Here is a 23,347-nt window from a genome sequence, read left to right on the forward strand (position 1 = left end):
GTGTTCAGTGTGAATTGGGGGCAACATTTCAATTGTTTCAACTTATTGATTCATTTAAAAAAAACGTCTTCAGATCAATTCAACTTATTTGAATTGAACTTGATATTGTAACGATTCTATTAATATTATTTATATTTATATTATTATTCTATTAATACAGAGAAAAACCCAACAATCAGATGACTCTCTATGCACTTTGGTGACAGTGGGGAAAAAACCTCCCTTTTAACAGAAAGAAACCTCCAGCAGAACCAGGCTCAGGGACGGAGTATGTGAGGAGCAGCATTTTGGATTAGCTGAAGGCTTTTCAGGGAGTTTTTAGGACTTCCTGATAATAATGAATTGCAGTCGTCCAGCCTGGAAGTAATAAATGCATGAACTAGTTTTCCAGCGTCACTCTGAGACAGGATATTTCTAACTTTAGAGATGTTGCACAAATGGAAGAGGCCATCCAGGTCTTTATGTCCATAACATGCAACTGTTTCAATTAGATTGATTGTCATTTTAACTGACTTTTTATTTTTATTTGAACTTTATTGAACTTTATTGAATTTTATTGAATTTTATTTTATTTTATTTGTATTGTTTCATTTATTGCTGCCTGTGTTTGATTGAGTAATTTCTGTAACTGTGAGACCTGGCCAAGATAGGCAGCAGCCTATCAAGGTCTCCCTTGAAAAAGAGGTTTTTAATCTCAGTGGGATCTTCCTGGTTAAATAAAGGTTAATAAAATAATGTCTTAGTCCCAGGATGCACAGAGTGTTTCTTCTTCACTCACTCAGTAAAATTATAATTCAGATCAGCAGTAATGACACACTGATTCAATATTGAATCGGTGTGTAACTTTGCCAAAACAATGTGGGACTCTGTAGTTTTCTCTGGTCTCCTCCCCAATCAGACCAGGAGTGACATGTTTAGCCGCATGTTCTCCTTAAATTGCTGGCTGTCTGAGTGGTGTCCCAGAAACGATGTGGGCTTCATAGATAATTGGCAAACCTTCTGGAGGAAACCTGGTCTTGTTAGGAGAGACGGCATCCATCCCACTTTGGATGGAGCAGCTCTCATTTCTAGAAATATGGACACATTTATTAAACCCCCAAAATATGACTATCCAGAGTCGGGACCAGGAAGCAGAGTTGCAGTCTTACACGCCTCTCTGCAGCTTCTCTCCTCCTGCTACCCCCCCAAAAACCCATCTCCATAGAGACTGTGTCAGCTCCCAAAAAGACAAGAAACAAACTAAAAACCAGCAACAAACAACTTAAACATAAACAATTACAAAGAAAGAACAATACAGTATCCACATCTGAACCAAAGAGTAAAACAGTGAAATGTGGATTATTAAATATTAGGTCTCTCTCCTCCAAGTCTCTGTTAGTACATGACTTAATAATTGATCAACAAATCGATTTACTCTGCCTTACAGAAACCTGGTTGCAGCAGGATGATTATGTTAGTTTAAATGAATCAACACCCCAGAGTCATTCTAACTACCAGAAACCTCAAAGCACAGGCCGAGGGGGAGGTGTGGCAGCAATTTTTCACACCAGCCTATTAATCAACCAAAGACCCAGACAGACTTTTAATTCATTTGAAAGCCTGATGCTTAGCCTCGTCCACCCCAGCTGTAAAACTCAGAAACCAGTCTTACTTGTTATCATCTATCGTCCACCTGGGCCTTACACAGAGTTTCTCTCTGATTTCTCAGACTTTATATCTAATTTAGTTCTCAGCTCAGATAAAATAATTATTGTGGGTGATTTTAACATCCATGTAGATGCTAAAAATGACAGCCTCAACATGGCATTTAATCTGTTATTAGACTCAATTGGCTTCTCTCAAAATGTAAAAGAACCCACCCACCACTTTAATCACACTCTAGATCTTGTTTTAACATATGGCATAGAAACTGAACATTTAACAGTGTTTCCTGGAAACCCTCTCCTGTCTGATCATTTCCTGATGACATTTACATTTACAATAATTGATTACACAGCAGTGGAGAGTAGACTTTATCACAGTAGATGTCTTTCTGAAAGCGCTGTAACTAAGTTTAAGAATATAATCCACCCACTGTTATCATCGTCAACGCCCTGTAACAACACAGAGCAGAGCAGCTATCTGAACGCTACTCCAACAGAGGTCCATTATCTTGTTAATAATTTCACCTCCTCACTACGTACGACTCTGGATACTGTAGCTCCAGTGAAAACTAAGGTCTCTAATCAGAAGTACCTGACCCCGTGGTATAATTCTCAAACACGTAGCCTAAAGCAGATGACTCGTAATCTGGAGAGGAAATGGCGTGTCACAAATTTAGAGGATCATCATTTAGCCTGGAGAAATAGTTTGTTGCTTTATAAGAAAGCCCTCCGCAAAGCCAGAACAGCTTACTATTCGTCACTGATTGAAAAAAATAAGAACAACCCCAGGTTTCTCTTCAGCTCTGTAGCCAGGCTGACAAAAAGTCAGAGCTCTGTTGAGCCAACCATCCCTTTTATGTTAACTAGTAACGACTTCATGAACTTCTTCACAAATAAAATTTTAATCATTAGAGAAAAAATTACCAATAATCATCCCACAGATGTAATATTATCTACAGCTACTCTTAGTACCATTGATGTTAAGTTAGACTCTTTTTCTCCAATTGATCTTTCTGAGTTAACTTCAATAATTACTTCCTCCAAGCCATCAACGTGTCTTTTAGACCCCATTCCTACAAAACTGCTCAAAGAAGTCCTGCCATTAATTAATTCTTCGATCTTAAATATCAACAACCTATCTCTAATAATCGGCTATGTACCACAGGCCTTCAAGCTGGCTGTAGTTAAACCTTTACTCAGAAAGCATCTCCAGACCCAGCAGTCTTAGCTAATTATAGGCCAATCTCCAACCTTCCTTTCATATCAAACATCCTTGAAAGAGTAGTTGTCAAACAGCTAACAGATCGTCTGCAGAGGAATGGTTTATTTGAAGAGTTTCAGTCAGGTTTCAGAGCTCATCACAGCACAGAAACAGCTTTAGTGAAGGTTACAAATGATCTTATTATGGCCTCTGACAGTGGAATCATCTCTGTGCTTGTCCTGCTAGACCTCAGTGCAGCGTTCGATACTGTCGACCATAATATCCTCTTAGAGCGATTAGAACAAGCTGTAGGTATTACAGGTACTGTGCTGCAGTGGTTTGTATCATAACTATCTAATAGACTCCAGTTTGTGCATGTAAATGGAGAGTCCTCTTCACACACTGAGGTTAATTATGGAGTTCCACAGGGTTCAGTGCTAGGACCAATTCTGTTTACATTATACATGCTTCCCTTAGGCAGCATCATTAGAAGACATAGCATACATTTACACTGCTATGCAGATGACACCCAGCTCTATCTGTCCATGAAGCCAGATAACACACACCAATGAGTTAAACTGCAGGAATGTCTTAATGACATAAAGACCTGGATGGCCGCTAACTTTCTGCTTCTTAATTCAGATAAAACTGAGGTTATTGTACTCGGCGCTGAAAAGCTTAGAAATATGGTATCTAACCAGATTCTTACTCTGGATGGCATTACCTTGGCCTCCAGTAACACTGTGAGGAACCTTGGAGTCATTTTTGACCAGGACATGTCCTTCAATGCATATATTAAACAAATATGTAAGACTGCGTTCTTCCATTTGTGCAACATCTCTAAAGTTAGAAATATCCTGTCTCAGAGTGACGCTGAAAAACTAGTTCATGCATTTATTACTTCCAGGCTGGACGACTGTAATTCATTATTATCAGGAAGTCCTAAAAACTCCCTGAAAAGCCTTCAGCTAATCCAAAATGCTGCAGCAAAAGTCCTGACAGGGATTAGAAAGAGAGAGCAGATTTCTCCTGTTTTGGCTTCCTGTTAAATCCAGAATTCAAAATCCTGCTCCTCACATACAAGGTCTTAAATAATCAGGCCCTATCTTATCTTAATGACCTTGTAGTACCATATCACCCTATTAGAGCACTTCGCTCTCACACTGCAGGCCTACTTGTTGTTCCTAGAGTATTTAAAAGTAGAATGGGAGGCAGAGCCTTCAGTTTTCAGGCCCCTCTTCTGTGGAACCAGCTTCCAGTTTGGATTCAGGAGACAGACACTATCTCTACTTTTAAGATTAGGCTTCAAACTTTCCTTTTTGCTAAAGCATATAGTTAGGGCTGGACCAGGTGACCCTGAATGATATTATTCATCTCTGGCTTTCTTCTATAGTGAGTCTTTGTCCAGTCTTCCTCCCCTGACCCTTCACCTCTGCTGGACGCTTATACTTTGTCAATAATTGACTTGCTTGATCAAAATCTGACAGTATTGTTCACAACTTCATCAAGTTTGACAAGGTCCTCAAAACTACTCGCAGCCCGACACCATGACACGGCCTAAACCTGACAGATAGCTGTATCCCTGTTGTACCTCTCTCAAGAACGCTTCTTACATAGTGATAAAGATTTAAAATTTTCACTCCATCAGACCTGTTGACACTGATTTAGAGCTGTTCCTGTGTAATTTGACACATCCCAGCCTTTTTCATCCCATTTATCTTCATTAAGAGAGGCTTTGACAGTCACCCTTCCACTGAGATTACATCTGATGAGGCTTCTGATGCAGCTCTCAGGCTCTGTGTCTATTTTCTGCCTCAATGTTTAACAGGTCACTGTGAAGTGACTTAAGCAACTAAACAACCAACCAAACAAAAAGCTAATTTCTCTAAAACTTTCGGGGGCAAGAACTAGACTGGCTGAGTGAAAAGGCAGCAAACGTCCAAAGAAAACGTTGAAAGACCTTCAGAGAGCTGAGAAATATTGCTCAGGGTCACTTTAGAAAGTAATGAGGAAATTAGATTTTTGTTCAGTTTGGTAGGTCTGGAAAGTCTTCTGTAAAATTATGGTTAAACATGTGACCTACAGTCTGACGTGCTGTGAGTGGTCAGTAAAAATAGAATCATGCTATATAAATATATAAATGCAAATAATTCAGAATAAAAACAATCTCACTGTGTTTTTTTTAGCTTTTATTACCACATCACACAAAGAAATGATTGAAAGGACAATCTGTTAAACATAACTGTGACATTTACATCATCAAGCGACACAGAGTTTAATTCATTCATAAAAACATCAGTGACAATATGTAAAGATAACATAAAATCAAACTTTTTGGATCAATCAACAATGTATTAAAGGATAACTTCTATAAAGAGTTATTAACAGATGGTATGATAAACAGGTAATATGATATTTATACATGATATACACGCTGAACTTTTCATCCAGTCACACAGAAAGTTGTCCTCTTGGGATTTCTGTCAAGTTTCTGAAAGACAAAACATAAAAAAGAAATTTGATTCATGTGAACTGAACCTGCTTTAACACAAACAGTAAAAACAAACGTCACATGCTGCTGGTTTGAAACCTGACGTTTGTTATTGTCAGAGTTTCTTTTCTATCCAGGAGAGAAAGCAGAATCGAGTACAATGACACATTTAAATATTATCTAAATATGAAAACTGACCAAAAATATTCCCGCTGTTTTAAAATAAAATGTAACTGTTGATTAAGACGTCAGGTAACTCTCCTTTCTTTAACCTGGTCCTGTGAGAGAGTTTTCAGGACTTTGTTGACCAAACCAACACCAAGAGAATCATTTTCAAATGTAACAGTTTCTGTTTTGTATGTAGAAGAAATAAAAGACCAGCTTTTCATACAGACAGAGCTTTAAAGAATATCAAAGAGAAACCCGTACACTGTTACTGAACCACGTGAGTCACAGGTGAGGACTCTGTAATATCCTCGGCTGCTTCCCACAGGGAATTTTTAACTGTGATAATCTCAAAGGCAAAACAAAAGATATTATAAGATCACCCAACGTTCAGAGTTTAGGAAGTTTGACATTCACCTTGGTTTTATCCACATCCCTGGATTAGACGATCAGGGAAAAAACAACTTTTCTATCTCGAGGTCGATGCATAAACTGGATCTTCGTATGTCGTCTTGTATCATTTCCACTGAGGCAACAGCTCCATGGACCGTATTTATCATTTTTTAGGATTTTTTTTGGTCAGTTAAAAATATTTCATCAAATTTTAATGTTTAAATATTGGAAATTATTATTTTTTGTTTAAGAAGTCCAAACAGTTACCAAAATGATTTTATTGCCTCAACGTGACAGGATGTGAACTCTGATCCAGAGCTTTGATTATCCAACCACTCCCCATGGACATAAAGCAGATTTCCATTTCTAACATGCTCTAAGTTTATATCACAGCTTGACTGATCCTGGGTTATTCTGCAGTCCTCAAATGTGTGAAAATTGGCAAATGCAGGTAAAAGTTTCCCAAATGCAGGCTCCATATTAACTGTCAGTGGTCTGTGTACTAAAACGTTTTCTTCTCATTGGAAAAAGAACAAACAGGTTCAATAAAGCTCGAACATGTTTGTCTCTCTCTGTGTGATGGAGATAACAGTCAAACATCCCCACAGTCACCAGGCCACAAACACAAACACGTCACATGTGTTTTGTACTCACACTGACTAATCCACAGCCGCAGAGTCATGATGATGTTGAAGATGATGGTCTTGATGAAGATCACTCTGAGAGCCAGGATGGTCAGAGACATGAGGTTCACCTTTGGGTCTGCAAACAGCACGATCAGAAAAATGTCAGCCAACAAACACAAACAGCTTCTTTTAATCCACCTGTTTAATCAGATCTAATACGTACCTGGCTCCAAAACATCAACACATTCGCTGACATCACTGCTTTGAGCTGAAAGAATCAAACAGATAAAAGTGGTAATTAGCTTCATTTCAAAGTAAATCTTCCTTTTAAGCAGGAATTTCACACTTATAGCAAAAACAACAAAATGTAGTCTGACAGTAAAATACATATAAGTAGGTTCATGTTAAGATTAAAGTGTTATGTACACTTTATGGAAAAGTAGATTCAGTGGAAAACAATCTGCTACTTAAATCCAGATGTGAACATCAAGCTTTAGATTGATGACACTTTTCTGAAGTATCAATGTTTTGTTTTTTTCCCAATTATGTCATTAATTATATGATGAAAAGAATTCGTATGAATTTCTTGATACTTACGTTCACATTCCTCTGCATTTCCGCCTGGAAAAACCACCTGGTTGTACAGATCCAAGTTTGGTGATATTGCCACAGCTTTTGTCATATTGGGTTTATTGAAATACGGATGGCTGGATGTTGCATCGTGTCTGCTGAACCCAGTTGCCAGGCACGCCGTATCGTCGCCTTCTCCCACTTTGAAATAGGATGGCTTGTACTCTGTCCCTGAAAAACACAAACGAACAACTCGTGAACAAACAGGAATAATGTGGAATTATCAGCATTCGTCTCAAAACCTCTGATCACTCGTTGACCAAAGAAACGAGAAGAGTTCACTCACAGACACACTGTGATTCAGACATGGTCAAAAACATCTGAGCTGCCAACATCAAACTCATCAAAAAGGATAGAATGATGCTGCACTCTGTAAAACACTGTTTCTAAACGAAACTCTGCTGATGGTGTTTGTAGAGTTTTCCATGTGATTAACACGAGAACACTTTCACTTAATGGTCTCTCCACAGGAAGTTTCTCATTTGGATTTGTCTTCATTTGGTCCACAGCAGGAATTTACTACTTCATCACAACACAATTACAACTTCAGGCAGCAGCTGCTGTGACTCACATGAGTGGACACATATATGTTGAAGTTATTTATCTAATATTTTAAGTTAAATATATATTTTTTACCAGCGTTATAAAACATGTTACGTGAATCAGTCTTTTGTTTTAAAGTAACTTATTTAAAGTGCATTCATGGTGTTTGGTTCATAAAAACAAGTTATTTGTCTGTGTTGTCGTATTTAGCATTAAATAAATATAAATCTGTTCACAAATACTCAATTAAAATATTAAATTGGAGCTTTTTAGTTATGAGCGTCTGCTTGCTATGTATTTATACAAAAGTTTATTTAGTTTCAAAAATATTTCATGCAGTGAGGTGAAATAATGGTCAGATATTACTTTATATTACATTAAGTGCAAAGTATTTCCTATTGAGATTAAATATTTAACTCAGTTCTGAATTCAGGGAAAAACATTTAATAATTGTATTAATTTTTCAGGTGAATCAGACGATCCACTTACTCGAGGATGAAATTAGTGTGACTCCTGATCCAAATATGACTTTGTAATTATTGTTATTCACACTGCAGCTGAACCAGTTACAAAAACCAGTGCAGCTCTTAACCCTGTATATGTAAATATACTAGTTCAGTAAATGTCTGTCATATTGTTCTACTTTAGTGTAATATATCAGTAACATTACAAGCATGTTTGAGTTTTTGTTAATTGCTACAATTCTGGTAATAAAAAGCAACCTAACGTAAAGTTAATGATTCAGAGATTGTGTTTGCCTCTGAGGTCACGTCAGGAAAAATAACAGACCATGTTTAAAACATCTCGCTGACTCACTTTGTACTTACCACCAAAAATATAAAAGAAATAAGTTCAGTATCAACACTGTCATTTGATGGGTGTGAAAACATTTAAAGAGTGTTTGGATCTAGTCTGTTGCTTCTGTACACATCAGAGTCACAACATTAAGTTAAAGTATAAACTAACGTGCACTTAAACATCTCACCAATTATAATAATAGTTCGTTTAATTTCAGATCCTGCACATGGAGCTCGATCTGGTCAGAGCATGTTTGGGACATGCAATAAATGTTCATGTTTGAACCTTACTGTTTCAGGATTTACGTTTGTTTACTGAATTCTAATATTTTAAGATGTTCACACATGCTGAACATGTGTGAACAGAAAAATAATTTACTAATGGAAACTAATTTACATTTAACAGCCGCACTGACACGACCACCCTAAACACTGCAGACAGATCACACGTAAACGCACTTACGTGACTGTGCAGTAACTCTGAGTCCAGAACCAAACACCAGCTTGTTGTTGTTACTGTTCACACAGTGAATCAGTGCCATTCAAAAACTCCTGATTCATCACACTCTGTGTTTCACTCAGTTTCTGGTTCTTTTGCTAAATAAATAAACACATTTTTCCGTGTTATATAAAATGTTTTCCATCATTACAACCTAAATCAGAAATTCAGTTTTGCTGACCTGGAAGAGTTTGATTTAAGTAACATCATCTGTCCAAACAAAGCTCCTCCTGTTGTTCCATCATCGCTCACTAAAATCACTCAGCTCCCATCAAAGACTTAATCTGGACAGTTTGGGAGTCAGAGCTGAAGTTTCCTCTTTTTCTCCACATCACTACTTTATTTTGTTGCCGTAGAAGCTTTTTTTCTGAATAACACTTTTTCACTCACTTGTTTGAACTCTCAGACGACTTCCTGAACCAAAAATCAGTTTCAAATTATTATTCTTCACACTATGAACGATCCAGCAACAAAAACCTGCGATTCATCTGCAGCAGCAGCCCAACAGACAACAAACTGATATTAACTGAGTCACCGATCATGTGTTTGCATTTTCCCTTTTCCCCAAAATCTCTACAACTTGCTTTTGTTAAATTATGTATTTAATTAATCTAATTGGGTAAAAGATCCTTTGAGGTTTCAGGAAAAGTTTTCAGTGTTTAAAAGAAAGAAGGAAAAATCAGCCAAATAAAACTGTGAATAAGCTGAACGAAGCTTAACTGAGGTTAAATGTATTTGTGTGATAAAAACATGAAATAATAAATAACATTAAAAGTCTCGACCATGTAAGAAAAGGTTGACTCTGTTCATCTGAGTTATATTTGTTTTCAAAGACTTATTTTTCATTACATTCACAGATGTGTGTGTGTGTGTGTGTGTGTGTGTGTGTGTGTGTGTGTGTGTGTGTGTGTGTCACTAAATGTGATAACATAATTATCTTTAGAAACTTTCAGGATGTTTCTGCTCAGGTCATTTAAATCTAAAAGCCCGACAGAATAATAATATTTACATTTGTAAAGTTGCAGATGCTGATAACTTATCTTCTGTCAAACATGTGGTGAAGTCGTGATTATTTATCATTTTAACGATGTGAGCTTTACTAAACATCAAACGTGCAGTTTTAATGAAATGATCTTACTCTGATGTACTTTCAGCTCAGTTCCTCGTCCAAACATCAGCTTTCGTGTCCCATCATTCACACACTGACTTACTTCATCACAGAAACCGAACAGGTCAAAGTGTCACCTGCTGTTTGTGGATCGAGGACGTTTAAGTGCAGACGTAGAACCTTTTCTCTGCTTAAACCTTAAACCCAAACATTAAGCTGTCATGTTAATGAGCAGCATTATTTCAGAACATTAGTTCACTCACTCATACCTCGCACCCTTAAAGCTGCACTTTGTAACTTAAATGGTGATATAAATATACAGTGTGTGCACTGAATGAATAAAAACGATCAAATTAAAATCAAATTAATAACTAATAACTTCTAATAACGCCTCGTTTTTCTTCTTCTCTCGCAGTAAACACGACTCACTGTCAGAGAGGATGACTCTGACATAGATGAGTATTTTCTGTAACTATAGGAAAGAAATCATATTCCAAATATAAAATGAGATGTATATAAATAATAAATAATAATATAAAATGTTCAGTGATGTTTGTTTGTTTCATAAACCTACTTTTCTCTATTTTCAGCTCGGTTCCGTCTCCAAACACGAGTTTTCCCATCGTTCACACAGTGAAACGCTTCTTAACTTAAACTCAGTAATCAGCTGAATGTCTGACACAGTAACTAATAATATATATAATTATAAGAGTAATGATATTAACAACTAAGCACGTTGGATCAGTTTTGTATTTACCCCAAATTTAACCTAAAAGACTGAAACTCAGTGATGATAATGTGATTCATCAACTTTGGTTTGCTGATGAAGCTGATTGTTTCAAGATTATTTTGGGTTGTTGAAATATTAACTTGTAAAATCTCTTAAGAATACAATAAATACAATCACTCCGTGTTGGCTCTGTAACAGACGTATGAAAGTGGAACGATGTTCAAGAAGACGTCAGGACAAAAGAAAAACGGTTTCAAAGACAGAAAGAACCATTCAGTTCTGAGTCATGATTAATAAATGATAAATCTCACGAGTTTGAATAATCAGCCTGGTTCCACCTCCAACGTGCAGTTTTCTGCCTCCAGAGTCAGTCACACTGCACGCTGCCACAAACCAAAAACCTGAACTACAAACTTGCTGTTAGTGTAAACGGTTTGTTTGTGACAATAACTCCTGATAACTCAGTAAAGTCTTCTCTTACACATAAAACTCAGATTTCATGCATTCAGTCATCAAATTATGAAACTTTGTCGAACGACTTTCTTGAATACATGAAACTATTGTAATGTTTCTTTTAAGTAACTGAGTTACTTAAGTACATTTACTGCTGAATTATAACATTTTTCAAAGGTTGGAGTTTAAAGCATGTTTGTGTGTAACGTTGTTACTGTTACTGTTAATCTGATTGATTGCTCCGCTGTAACGTTGTGATTGATAACTTCTACACACGATCTTTGGATTATGAATAAAATGAGTTTACAGGCATCGACTGTGAGTTTGGTTTAAGAAAACAAAATCACATCTGCGTCGAATGACAATAATTGACCAGCTGATGTTACAATAACATCTGACCTCAGTTTTATTTAAGATGAATATTAATGTAGTAAAACTACCTTCAGTCCCATCTCCAGTTCAGACTTACTGGTTTCTACATGCAGACTTGTTCCAGTGCTGAACAGCAGCTTAACGCCGTCATTCACACACTGAGAACAGACTCAGCAAAAACCAGTGAGGGCTCAGCGAGGGCGACAGACATGAAACCAGTTTAAGGTTTAATTTGTTCCTGTGTTTATGTTTAAAGCGACTGGAATTTAAAAACAAATATGTTACCATAAGGTAGACGTGGCAGACACAATGTAACTGTAGTTACCAAGGTTACCAAACCTCCACGTACTGAACTACTCTTTGGTTAAACAGATTGACTTACTGACGCCATCAGGTCTGAGCCTTCACCACAGTTTATAAAGTCAGTCACACACTCAGAGACTGAAACACCATGAAGTGTGAGACGTTTATGGGCCAGATGAAGAACAGCCACAGAGACATGTTTCTGATGTCGGTGATTTACTTCATCATGTTTTTGAATTATTTATTCTCCTGTGAGAACATCATCTGACCATGATGAGGTCAGATGTCATGAAATGAAAACGTAAAGTTATTCCTTTTATTTATACATGATTTCATTTTAGTTGTTTTGATGCCGCAGCAGCAAACAGACTGGTTTGTCTCACACACTCGACTCGATGTGTTTTGGTGTCAATTAATAAAAAACAGTTTTTTATTAAAATGTTTTTGTTTTTAAATCTCAGAGTTAAACTGATTCTGTTAACAGCTGTTTAAATGTTCTAACGTGTGGCACATTAAAACTACACGTGACTTTTATAAATCATTCTTTTGCATCTGAATCAAACTGCAACACCGTCATCAATAAACTGTTTTATATATTTGGAATATTTGAATCTGACTCACTGCTGTTTATAGTCAGTTTAGTTCCTTTTCCAAAGAGAAGTTTCCAGTTTGCTCCTGATGCAGTCGCACTGCAGAGCTGATCTCAGCTTTAACTGGAGTCACAATCAAATCACTGATGATGGGACAACTTTGACACTTTGTTACTTTTAGTAAGTTTTTCACCTGTGAGACAGTGAAGAGTAACAACATGCAGATGTTTCAGAAACAGACTTTGTGCCTACGTTTACTGCACAGACATCTGTGGACTGCTGGGATAAACGGGGATCGTTAGCTGAGAAAAGTCCGCTGTATCATTTCTGTTCCCTAAATAAAAACAACTTACTTGATTCAGTTTTAACTTTTGTGCCCGAACCAAAGACGACTCTGGAGTTTCCGTAACCAGTCACACAACAAAAAACACAATCACACAAACTGACTTCAGTTAAATCCATTTCCTGAGTGCACATGCCCACAAACAACATATCAACTTATTCATAAAACATCTTTGGCTAATAAGATTTTACTTTTATCTTATTTTTTACCAAATCTCATTTGGCTGAAAACGAAATATTAATATATATAAAAATGTAAGAGTAGCCAAAATCTACACGTGACAGTTATGTGCAGGTCAGAGTGATGACACGTGTCAGGTAAAGATGAATAACACAAGTAATAATTAAAAGTTTAAAGTTTCTGTCCAAATAAATAAAAGACAAACTCAGATGTTTACCAACACTTTCCTGACTGAACGATGAGTTTACCACCAGAACCAAACACCAGCTTGTTTCCATGGTTACTCACACAGTAACACTGACAGTGATACAGAGATAATCTCTGATGAAATGTTTGGACTAACCTGGTTTTATTACTAACTGTGGTTTGATTTAATGACCTGCTGATAATAATTCCACTTACTGTCCATCACCGTCACTTTTATGCCGTCCCCAAAAACTATTTTCCAGCTGCCCGTCCCAGTCGCACAGTGTGTGTGCGCTCAGCAAAAACTAACCGAGAAGGTCGTCGTCTGTAAGAAGCTAACACAGCTGATATAATGTTTTATATCTTTATAGTTCAAAACCTCAACATCACTGATTATAACATGAAGAATATCATTAAACTGCAAACAGATACAGAAGCTGTGTTTGTAGATGTGAACAGTTACAGTTACAGTCATGTGACTGCTGGGTCTCTCTCTCTGTGTGATTGTAGTGTAGCCCTACAGTATAAAGCTGAGGTGACTGTAGCTGTAATTTGATGCTGTATAAATAAAACTGAACTGAAAATTGAATCATTACAAGAACTGTGTTTGTGTCTAATAATAATAATAATAATAATAATAATAATGTAACATTGATTGGGATGTGAAAAAGGACTTACTGGAGCTGACTGTCAGTGTAACGTCAGAGCCAAAGCTGAGTTTGGATGATCCAGCGAACGTCACACTGTGACTACTGTCAGCACTGAAACCCAGAGCTGCAGCTGAGTGAACGTCTTCACCTTTAAAGGTGTTTCAATAAATCATGAACGTCTTGATTCATCAAACTGCAAAATGAGTCAAATCATTTGATTTAAAGTCGAAAACGCCACATAAAAGACTCACTCTGTGTTTAGTTGTTGCAGCACGTATAACTACTGAGGTAACTAAAGTACAAGAAAATTATTTTTAATTGCAATACTTAATATTTACTAAAGTTACTCACTGGTTACTATGGTTACTTCGGTCGCCCCTCCAGCTCACACAGTCAACAGGAACATTTACCCACAGGAATGAAAGCTTTGTCTGGACGTCGTGTGTGTATTTTATATTTTGTTGTTTTATGGCTGTTTCTCAAACCACTATTTAGCAGATTTGTTTAATCAAACAGCAAAAATATAAACGGCTCTTACTGGAACTGACGGACAGTTTAATGCCAGAACCAAACAGGAGTTTGGCACCTCCAGTCACACTTGGAGAAATGCTACCACATAAACTCACAGCTGACACATGGAGGAGCAGCAGGTAGTGAACGTGTGCAGCATGTTTATGAATCTATAAATATTTCCAGTATTTGAAAATGATTCTCCTGAAACTTTAACACGCGTCTGTTTTGAGTTCGGCTGCAGTTCTTCCAGATAATGATTGAAACATCTAAACTGCACTGTGGTGTCATCAGCTGAAGGTGATGGTCATCAGTGCTTTGATTAAAGACTTCATGTTAAGTATTAAATCAAAAAGCTGTTTTTATTCACAGATCAACAAGTAGCTGTAACTCATGTTTCAGTCCTGAGCTCTCGTTCTCAGTATTTCAGTTTCATCACTTTAACAAATGTTACAGGAATAAATATATTGTTTATATATTATTTGAGTTATTTAGATACTCACTGGCTTCAGTGATTAATTCAACACCAGCTCCAAACAACAACCTCCAGCTCGCTCCAGCAGCAGTCACACAGTCGCTGCTCTCACACAAATATGTGATCGACACTGATGAACACTGAAGATCTGTGAGCTGAATGTATATAAACCTCAACATGGACGCACAACATCACCAGTACAGGAGATACCAGTATAAGTGCACCAGTATCCAATGCTCAGATAATAAACGTGTTTTTCCCAAACGTCAGTTTTTAGGTTTGTGAGCAGCAGTCAGGCTGCACATGCAGCACTGCTCCGATCCAAACTGACACTTTTATAATCTGTCATTTATTATTAAAGCACTTTGAGCTCAAACAGAAACACAAATGGCATCTTTGTGTGGCAGCAGCGGTTAAAAACAGCTGCATGTATCAAAGACTCACAGTTTAACATGTTATTATCTCATATTTCACACAGTGTCACAGCACAAACTCCTGACACTCACTGCTTTGTAGAGTAACTTTGGTTCCTTCGCCAAAGATCAGTTTGAAGTTTCCTGATCCAGACGTCACACAGTGGATCTGCCCTCAACACAAACTGGCTGCCAGCGCACACATGTGTGTGTCAACACAACAACAGCTGATCTATACTCGGTTTTTCTAAAAGTGAACGTGAACAAAGACTTGTAATGTCCACTTGTACAGGACACGCTGATGATCTGTCTCCTCTTTATAAAGGTGCAAAATGAATTTATTTAATTATACATTTGAGGTTTTACTTGAACTTTTCTTTCAATAAACATATTTTAGAGGAAAATGATGGTTTTATAGGAGCTTTAATTATTTTTAAATCTAAAAATGCAAAATAAAAATAGTTGAACATGATGAAGTTCGTCTGGACAAAGAAGGAACGATGAGATTTTCCACCTGACTGGAGTGACTGTGACTGCTCTACAGTCAGACTGAGCAACACTGTTGAGGGTTTATTATTTGATTTTATGTTTATTATTTGATTTTATGTTTATTATTTGATTTTATGTTTATTATTTGATTTTATGTTTATTATTTGATTTTATGTTTATTATTTGATTTTATGTTTATTATTTGATCTATAACAGAAATGATACTCACACAGTTCAACAGTCAGCCGAGTTCCCTCACCAAAAACTATTTTTCTGTCTCCAGTTGCAGTCACACAGTGCGCCTACGCTCAACAACAACTCACAGTTTCACGTGTGTGTGTGTTTCCCCTGATGTCTGATATATTTAGTTGATATTTGGACTCTCACAAATAATTATTCACTGAATGATCAGCAGTTTGTTAACATGAAACACTGGAGCAGCTGAATGTCGCGCATTAGTTTGGTTCCTAAGCCAAAGACCAGTTTGTAGCTTCCAGTCAGAGACGCAGAGACGGTCAAACAGAGCTACAGTTGTCTGTGTAACATATATCGACGTATAGATTTTAAAACTTTACTGACAGACTGAACAATTTTACTTGTTAAAATTTACCAGTGAAAATTCAGTTAATAAAAATGATAAAATATAAAATATAAAACTTCACAGAACGTTGATTTTGTTATCAAAGTTAGTTTAAATCATTAGGATCGGACGTTAAAGTCACTGAGATTAACATTTATAAAAATTGTTTCATTATTTAATTTTTATCAGCGTAAAGTGCATCATCATTATATTCATTTTATTCTGATCGTGGTTTATTGTACTGGTCTTACTGGTTTCAGTGTTCAGTCTGATCCCTGTTCCAAAGACGAGCTTGTTGTTTCTGTTATCCACACAATAAGAAACACAAACTCACAGTGACAGAGCTGACGTCATCCAGAACACCAAATAACATCATAAATAAATTGAAAATATATGTTTAACCTTTGAATTTCATGATGGATCTTTTTATATCTTTGCAAATCTGCAGTTGAAGATTTTGCATTTCTAAAGAACAGAACTCTGGAGATTTCATTTCACTTAATAATAAATGATGAAATATTAAAGTGATATATGTTAACGTGTATATTACGTGAGGCTGATGGAGTTTGGCCGGTCAGACTCACGTGTTTGACCCACAGAACAAAAACTAGCAGAGTCCTTTAAACATCCATCATCGTTCTCATTCTTCATGTTTGGAAACTATTTAAACATTGTTTGAGTTTCTGTTTGAATCCTCAGGGTTGATTTTTCAGTGACGGAGTTTCACAGAAGCTGACTTTCCTTCTACTTTAAACATTTATATATGTGATATATTTAATCACATGTACACTAATGACACCAAATAACCTTAAGATTAAATTGAACTTACTGGCAGCAACATGTAGCTTTGTGCCTCCTCCAAAAATGATCTTATTAACATTCACACAGTTCAAAGAGCCAGAGCTAAAACCCAACGCTGCTGAGGTGGACTCATGAAGCACAAATATATTCAAATATTTCAATCAACTCTCATTAAATCATCATGTTAATCATTGTCTGTGCTTCTTTAAAACAATCCCCATGGCAACGATGTTACTGATAAATGAACTTTACTTTGGTTCCACAGAGAACGCTGAATCGTGGTCTGACTTTCTTTGATTCCCTGAATATTGATTTGAATTCATCACTTACAGGTTTCCACGACTAATCTGGTTCCTCCTCCAAACAACATCTTGTATCCAACATTCACACAACATGAAGCTCCACAGCACAAACGTCTCGTTGGGCTCAGACTGAAAACTTCAGTGTCGACGCTTCATACAATCAACCTCGTCAGCTTGATTATCACGAGTCATTATTAACGATCCAAACAATACTTTTACTCTTGATCACTTACTTGGATTAACGGTTAATCTGGCTCCTGTCCAAAGATGATCTGACCAACAACGTTCACACAACATGAAGCCCGAACACACAAACTGAACACTGAGTAACTGCAACAAGAAACACTGTTTCTTCTCCTTTGAATTTCCTAATGCTCCTGTTTGCTAAGAAATAAATAGAAATTAATACTAAAAATTAAAATATTGGTTTTTAATAAACCACATGTGTCACTGGCTTCTAAGGATATAACATATCTGTGGTCAGGATCAGAGAACTTACTGGTTTCAATGGTTAATCTGGTTCCCTTTCCAAACATTAGCTTAAATCCACCACCATCCTTCACACAACAGGAAGACCCACAACACAAACTCAGCACTGCTGTGCATTAGTTATCATTTTACTTCTGTTAGGCTGGTCTAATATTAACGCGCTGTAATGTTTAATCTGTTTATTTCTGTCAAACTAAAAGAGTTAAAATTCTCTCTTGTTTCTAAAGACTATCTTATTATCTAAAGACTGACGATTTTCAAAATAAAAGTACATAAGCCTAACATTTATTGAATCAGTTCCACATACGCATGTTTTTCATATGAAAACAACAGTGTGCTTTGTACTTACTGGGTTCCACAGTCAGTTTGGTTCCAGTTCCAAACATTAGCTTAACTCCACCACCGTCCTTCACACAACAGGAAGACCCACAACACAAACTCCACACAGACTCCGAGTCGTCTCAGGAAGATAAAATCTCATATAACTGATGTCATTACAAGCTGGTTGTGTTTTTTATGTTAACAATATATTATTGAGCCTTAATCGATTATTAATATTGAGACCAAATAACTGGAAATGTTTTTGTTTTTTTTACATCTTGCGTTTGTGACTCGCTGACACGAGTCGATGAAGAAAAACGATCTTTGTTTGATACTCACTGCTCCCCACAGTCAGCTCCACTCCCTTTCCAAACATGATTTTCCAGTTTGAGGAAGTAGTCACACAGTTCAAATCATCACAACAATAACTGCAGCTATAAAAGCATGCATGTATAAATCTAGAAGAAATATATATTCAATTAAAATGTATTATTAATCAGTTATAACTGTGTGACGTACAGTCAGACGGTTCCTGAGGATTACAGTGAATCATACTCACACAAATCAACATGAAGCTGAGTTCCCTCAGCAAAAAGTATTTGTTGGTTTGCAGTCACACGGTGCAGCTTCCCTCAACAATAACTCTGACACAGTTTCAGGATTTAAATTTGTGTTATTAGATATTTAAGTCTGAGTTAGAAATATCCAACGAGAGGTGAAACAAACAGTAATAAATGAGAGAACAGGGCGACAGAAAAACGGCTCCTATTTTGTGTCGTCCGCCGGACTTATTATTAGAAAACAGGAAGTTGCTGCGTGAATAATCACATGTTTGAATATTTCGTTCATTTTGAATTCAAACTGGACTTACTGGCTTCAACGTTCAGCCTGGTTCCCGACCCAAAGACGAGCTTGTTTCCAGTATACACACAACAGGAAACACCTCTACACAAACTCTACACAACTAACAGTGACGCCGCTCATGTTATTAATTCATCTGACTCGTCTGAATAAAAGTTGTTGATATTGTAAAATAATGTAATTTAAGGCAGAAAGTTCATTATGAATATGTGTAATTATTATGGAAGCATTTTCAGAAAAACTGAGCTGTAAAAAAGTCTTTTTAAACTTTTACGCTCATAAATTGAGAAAATGAGTGAAACAGACTGAAAGCTCCACAGCAAACATTTCACACACAGTTCAGACTCTGAGCAGTGACCCAGAGCCAGGAGCTGAACCTGGAGTTCAGATTCAATCACACTTTTTCTGTTTTATTATTTCATTGTTAGTTTGTATCCTAATATAGTGACGATTTGTTAAAAAAACAACTTTACTTATATTACTTACTGGTTTCAATGGTTAATCTGGTTCCCTTCCCAAACATTATCTTATATCCACCTCCTCCAGTCACACAATGAAGAACTTCACAACACAAACGTCTCCAATGATTCATGTTGAAAGATTAAATCACTGTTTGGCAGAATTGCAGGTTTCTGGCTACACACCATTCTCCTTAACTTTATTCTTATTTTATTCTTATTTTATTCTTATTTTATTCTTATTTTATGCCAATTTGATCAACTGTCTACATATCTTTGGCTTTCAAATGATAAATTATCTGAATCAGCTCCACATACGCACGTTTTTCATATGAAAACAACAGTGTGCTCTGTACTTACTGGGTTCCACAGTTAGTCTGGTTCCAGTTCCAAACATTAGCTTAACTCCAGCACCGTCCTTCACACAACAGGAGGACCCACAACACAAACTCAGCACTGACTGGGTTCAATGGTTCATCAACATGTTTTGTATTATTTCCTTTTTGATTGAGTGATTTCTTTTCATGGGCCAATGCCAATGTTATCAGAATAAATTCACAACATTGGCAACGTATGTTTGTATAATTATTAAATATTAATTAATAGTTAAAATTATTAAAATGCTTAATTTCTTAATAAAATGACCCATTAAATACTCTACATGTTGTTTATATGGCAGTTTTACTCTGAGCTGTTTTTCTTTGTTTCCAGCTGTTTAAAAATATTTACAGTTCTCATTTGAACTCTGATCATAATTAATATCATTAATTATCATTAAAACATCATCATTACTCACTGGGTTCAATCGTTAATCTGCTTCCACTTCCAAATGTCACCTTAGCTGCACCAGAATTCACACAGCATGAAACTCCATAACACAACCTGACACTGAGTCGTGCTAATGTTGAATTTCATATTTGATAATTTTCTCTTTAAATGACTATTTTATGAGAAAAATGATGCTCTGTTATTTTCATAGTATTAACATGGCATTGATTCATCCTTCGTACACGTATTTATGTGATGAAAGTATTACTGAATATTTCTTTACTCTATGATGGTTTAATGAGCATCGCTGCCATTGTCCATTTAAATTCATACATTTAATGTCTTATATTGCTTTTAATACTTACAGGATTCAACAATTAATCTGGTTCCACTTCCAAAGGTGATCTTATTCCCACCACTAACAGTCACACAGCACACAGCTCCATCCCACAAACCTCAGCTGTGATCAAACTAACCAGAACAGTTATTAACATATAAATTCTGTTTAGTGTAAATCTGATGTGCAGCACTGTGTTGTTTTCTTTACTGAATACAGGAATTCTTAGTTCATGTATTTGAATAACAAAGACAACACAGCAGTAGTTACATCATTTCCCCTGATTTCTGTCAAACAACCATATTTATCAATATTCACATATTCAGTCTGTTTATGTTTCTTTGATTTGTCAGTTTTATAATCCTGTTAATCACTTTCATCCCTGTTCATCACAGATTGATTAAATTAATGTGAACGACAATATTTGCTGCTACTGTTGTCTAATATGACGTTTATTTAAACACTTACTTGGATTAATAGTTAATCTGGTTCCTCGTCCAAAGATGATCTTATTAGCAACATTCACACAGCATGACGCCCCAGTACACAAACTGGGTAACAGTTTGGGAAACACTGGGTAACTGAATTTTGATAAAGAACTTTTTCATTAATAATTACACTGTTCGATGCTCTTTTCTAAGAAACAAATATACGTTCATTCTTAATTAGTGTCTATTTTTCTCCTTCTACTTTAGAGATGCAGGTTTGTAACGTCCCAACATAATTTATCTCGACTTAATCTTAATCTTATTTTATTTTATGACAGTTATTCTTCTGCTGTGGTTGTTTAAACACATTATGCAGATGTGTGATTTTGTTTTTAAAAGTAAAAAGTCTTTCAGTAACCATAAAGACTATTCTGTCAGCGGATGCAGCGCTGCACTGAACGGTTTCACATTGTTCATTTGTGTTGATTTGACAAACATGTTGAGACTGAATCCTCAAATATTCATAATCATAGTTTTTCAATCAGTGGATTTCTGAAGTTAATTTAAACCTTTTCTCATCAACATCTAGCATAACATAAACTACTAAGACTTACTTGGATTAACGGTTAATCTGGCTCCGCGTCCAAAGATGATCTTATTAGCAGCATTCACACAATGAGAAGCCCCAGCACACAAACTCATTGAATAATGGGGCTAAACTCCACTTTAAAAAGCACATTTTTTACAGCTGATAATTATTATTCATCTTGTTTTTTAAGCAACAAATATATATTAATTCTTAAATTTTGTCTTTTTTAAATGTTTCTGACGTGATTTTTCTAGATTTGTTCATTTTATTCTTACTGTTCTTGAGTTTTTGCTTTTAAGTAAAACACTTCATCATGATACTTACTGGGTTCAATGGTTAATCTGGTTCCACTTCCAAACATTAGCTTTGTTCGACTGCCATCATTCACACAGCACGAAGGCCTTCAACACAAACTCAGCAGCCTTCTGTTAATTTACATGTGATGTAATTTAAACTGCTACACCTGGACCTCTGTCCAAACAGTGTGTCGTTACAGACAAATAGTCACACAACATGAAGACAAACACAACATCAGGACGCCTGCGTTCTAATTTGCTCCTCTGTCCAAACAACACAAAGACCCACAACACAAACTCACCACTAATTTTGACTCCACTCAGTTATGCTCTTGCATGTTGATATAAATGCTACGAATTATTTCTCAACATTTACCAAATTAATCATATTGATTTGTTAAATACAGTTAAGTTGTGCTTTATAATTAGTATTTATAATCAATAAGTAAAGTTTAGTTTGTGATTTATATTAAACACTTTTGTACTCACGGGATTCAACAGTCAGTGTGATTCCTCTCCCAAAGAAGATCTTATTCTGATTTGTAGCAGTCACACAACAAGAAGCTCCACAACACAAACTCAGCAGAGCTAAACTCTAAACATTAATATTCAGATTAAATCATCGAGATCCTCTCACATGTTTTTACATTTTGCTCTGTTATTTGACCTCACATGATTACACTGATGATGCTGCTCATGATTCACGTATAATTAGGTTTTTATGAATCAGTTCATCAGCATGCACTGTGTTTAAAGATGATCCATATTTAAATATAAATATAAATACAATATGTTCCACTGCATATAATTACTTAATTTCACTGTCTACAGATTTTTGTCTCCTATTATACAACATGATGTTTTGTGCATATAAACTCACAAATTTAATTACTTAGAATATTTTGGTGTGTACTTACTGGGTTCAATAATTAATCTGGTCCCACTCCCAAACATCATCTTAGTTCCAGCTCCAGCATTCACACAGCACGAAGCTTCGCAACACAAACTGAGCACTCGTGAACTTCGTTTATCAACAGTGATTTTGTCTCATTTAAGACATTTGTTTATTAAAAACACTGCCATCATTATTGCATATATATTTACGTAACTGGTATTACTGGTATACTGATGGTTTTTATGTTCAGTCAGTGTTAAACATGTTATTCTCATTTACTGAAGCATTAAACGTCTATTTTTAGTATTTCTTATTTAGTATGTAACTCTAAAAAAGTAAAGTTTAGTTTGTGATTTATATTAAACACTTTTGTACTCACGGGATTCAACAGTCAGTGTGACTCCTCTCCCAAAGAAGATCTTATTCTGATTT

General features: G+C 36.1%; 1 protein-coding gene across 23 annotated transcripts in view; it reads right to left on the reverse strand.

The window, feature by feature from the left end:
- LOC146496887 (M1-specific T cell receptor alpha chain-like) overlaps positions 1-23,347 on the reverse strand; it is a 69,136-nt gene that overhangs the window by 6,035 nt on the left and 39,754 nt on the right. For 20 of the 23 annotated variants that reach the window (XM_085141017.1, XM_085141034.1, XM_085141028.1 and 17 more), the window contains 4 exons: positions 7,117-7,320; positions 6,743-6,787; positions 6,548-6,655; positions 537-5,335 (listed from right to left, as the gene is read on the reverse strand). In XM_085141017.1, the coding sequence (XP_084997143.1) occupies positions 5,334-5,335; positions 6,548-6,655; positions 6,743-6,787; positions 7,117-7,320 (359 nt within the window). In that variant the 3' untranslated portion in view covers positions 537-5,333. Of the gene's footprint in view, positions 1-536; positions 5,336-6,547; positions 6,656-6,742; positions 6,788-7,116; positions 7,321-14,916; positions 15,944-18,311; positions 20,730-23,347 lie in introns of those variants that run through there. The other 3 variants (XM_085141030.1, XM_085141015.1, XM_085141014.1) reach the window with 3 other exon arrangements.

This window comes from Neolamprologus multifasciatus, chromosome 18, assembly GCF_963576455.1.
Source record: "Neolamprologus multifasciatus chromosome 18, fNeoMul1.2, whole genome shotgun sequence".
Taxonomy (NCBI): Eukaryota; Metazoa; Chordata; class Actinopteri; order Cichliformes; family Cichlidae; genus Neolamprologus; species Neolamprologus multifasciatus.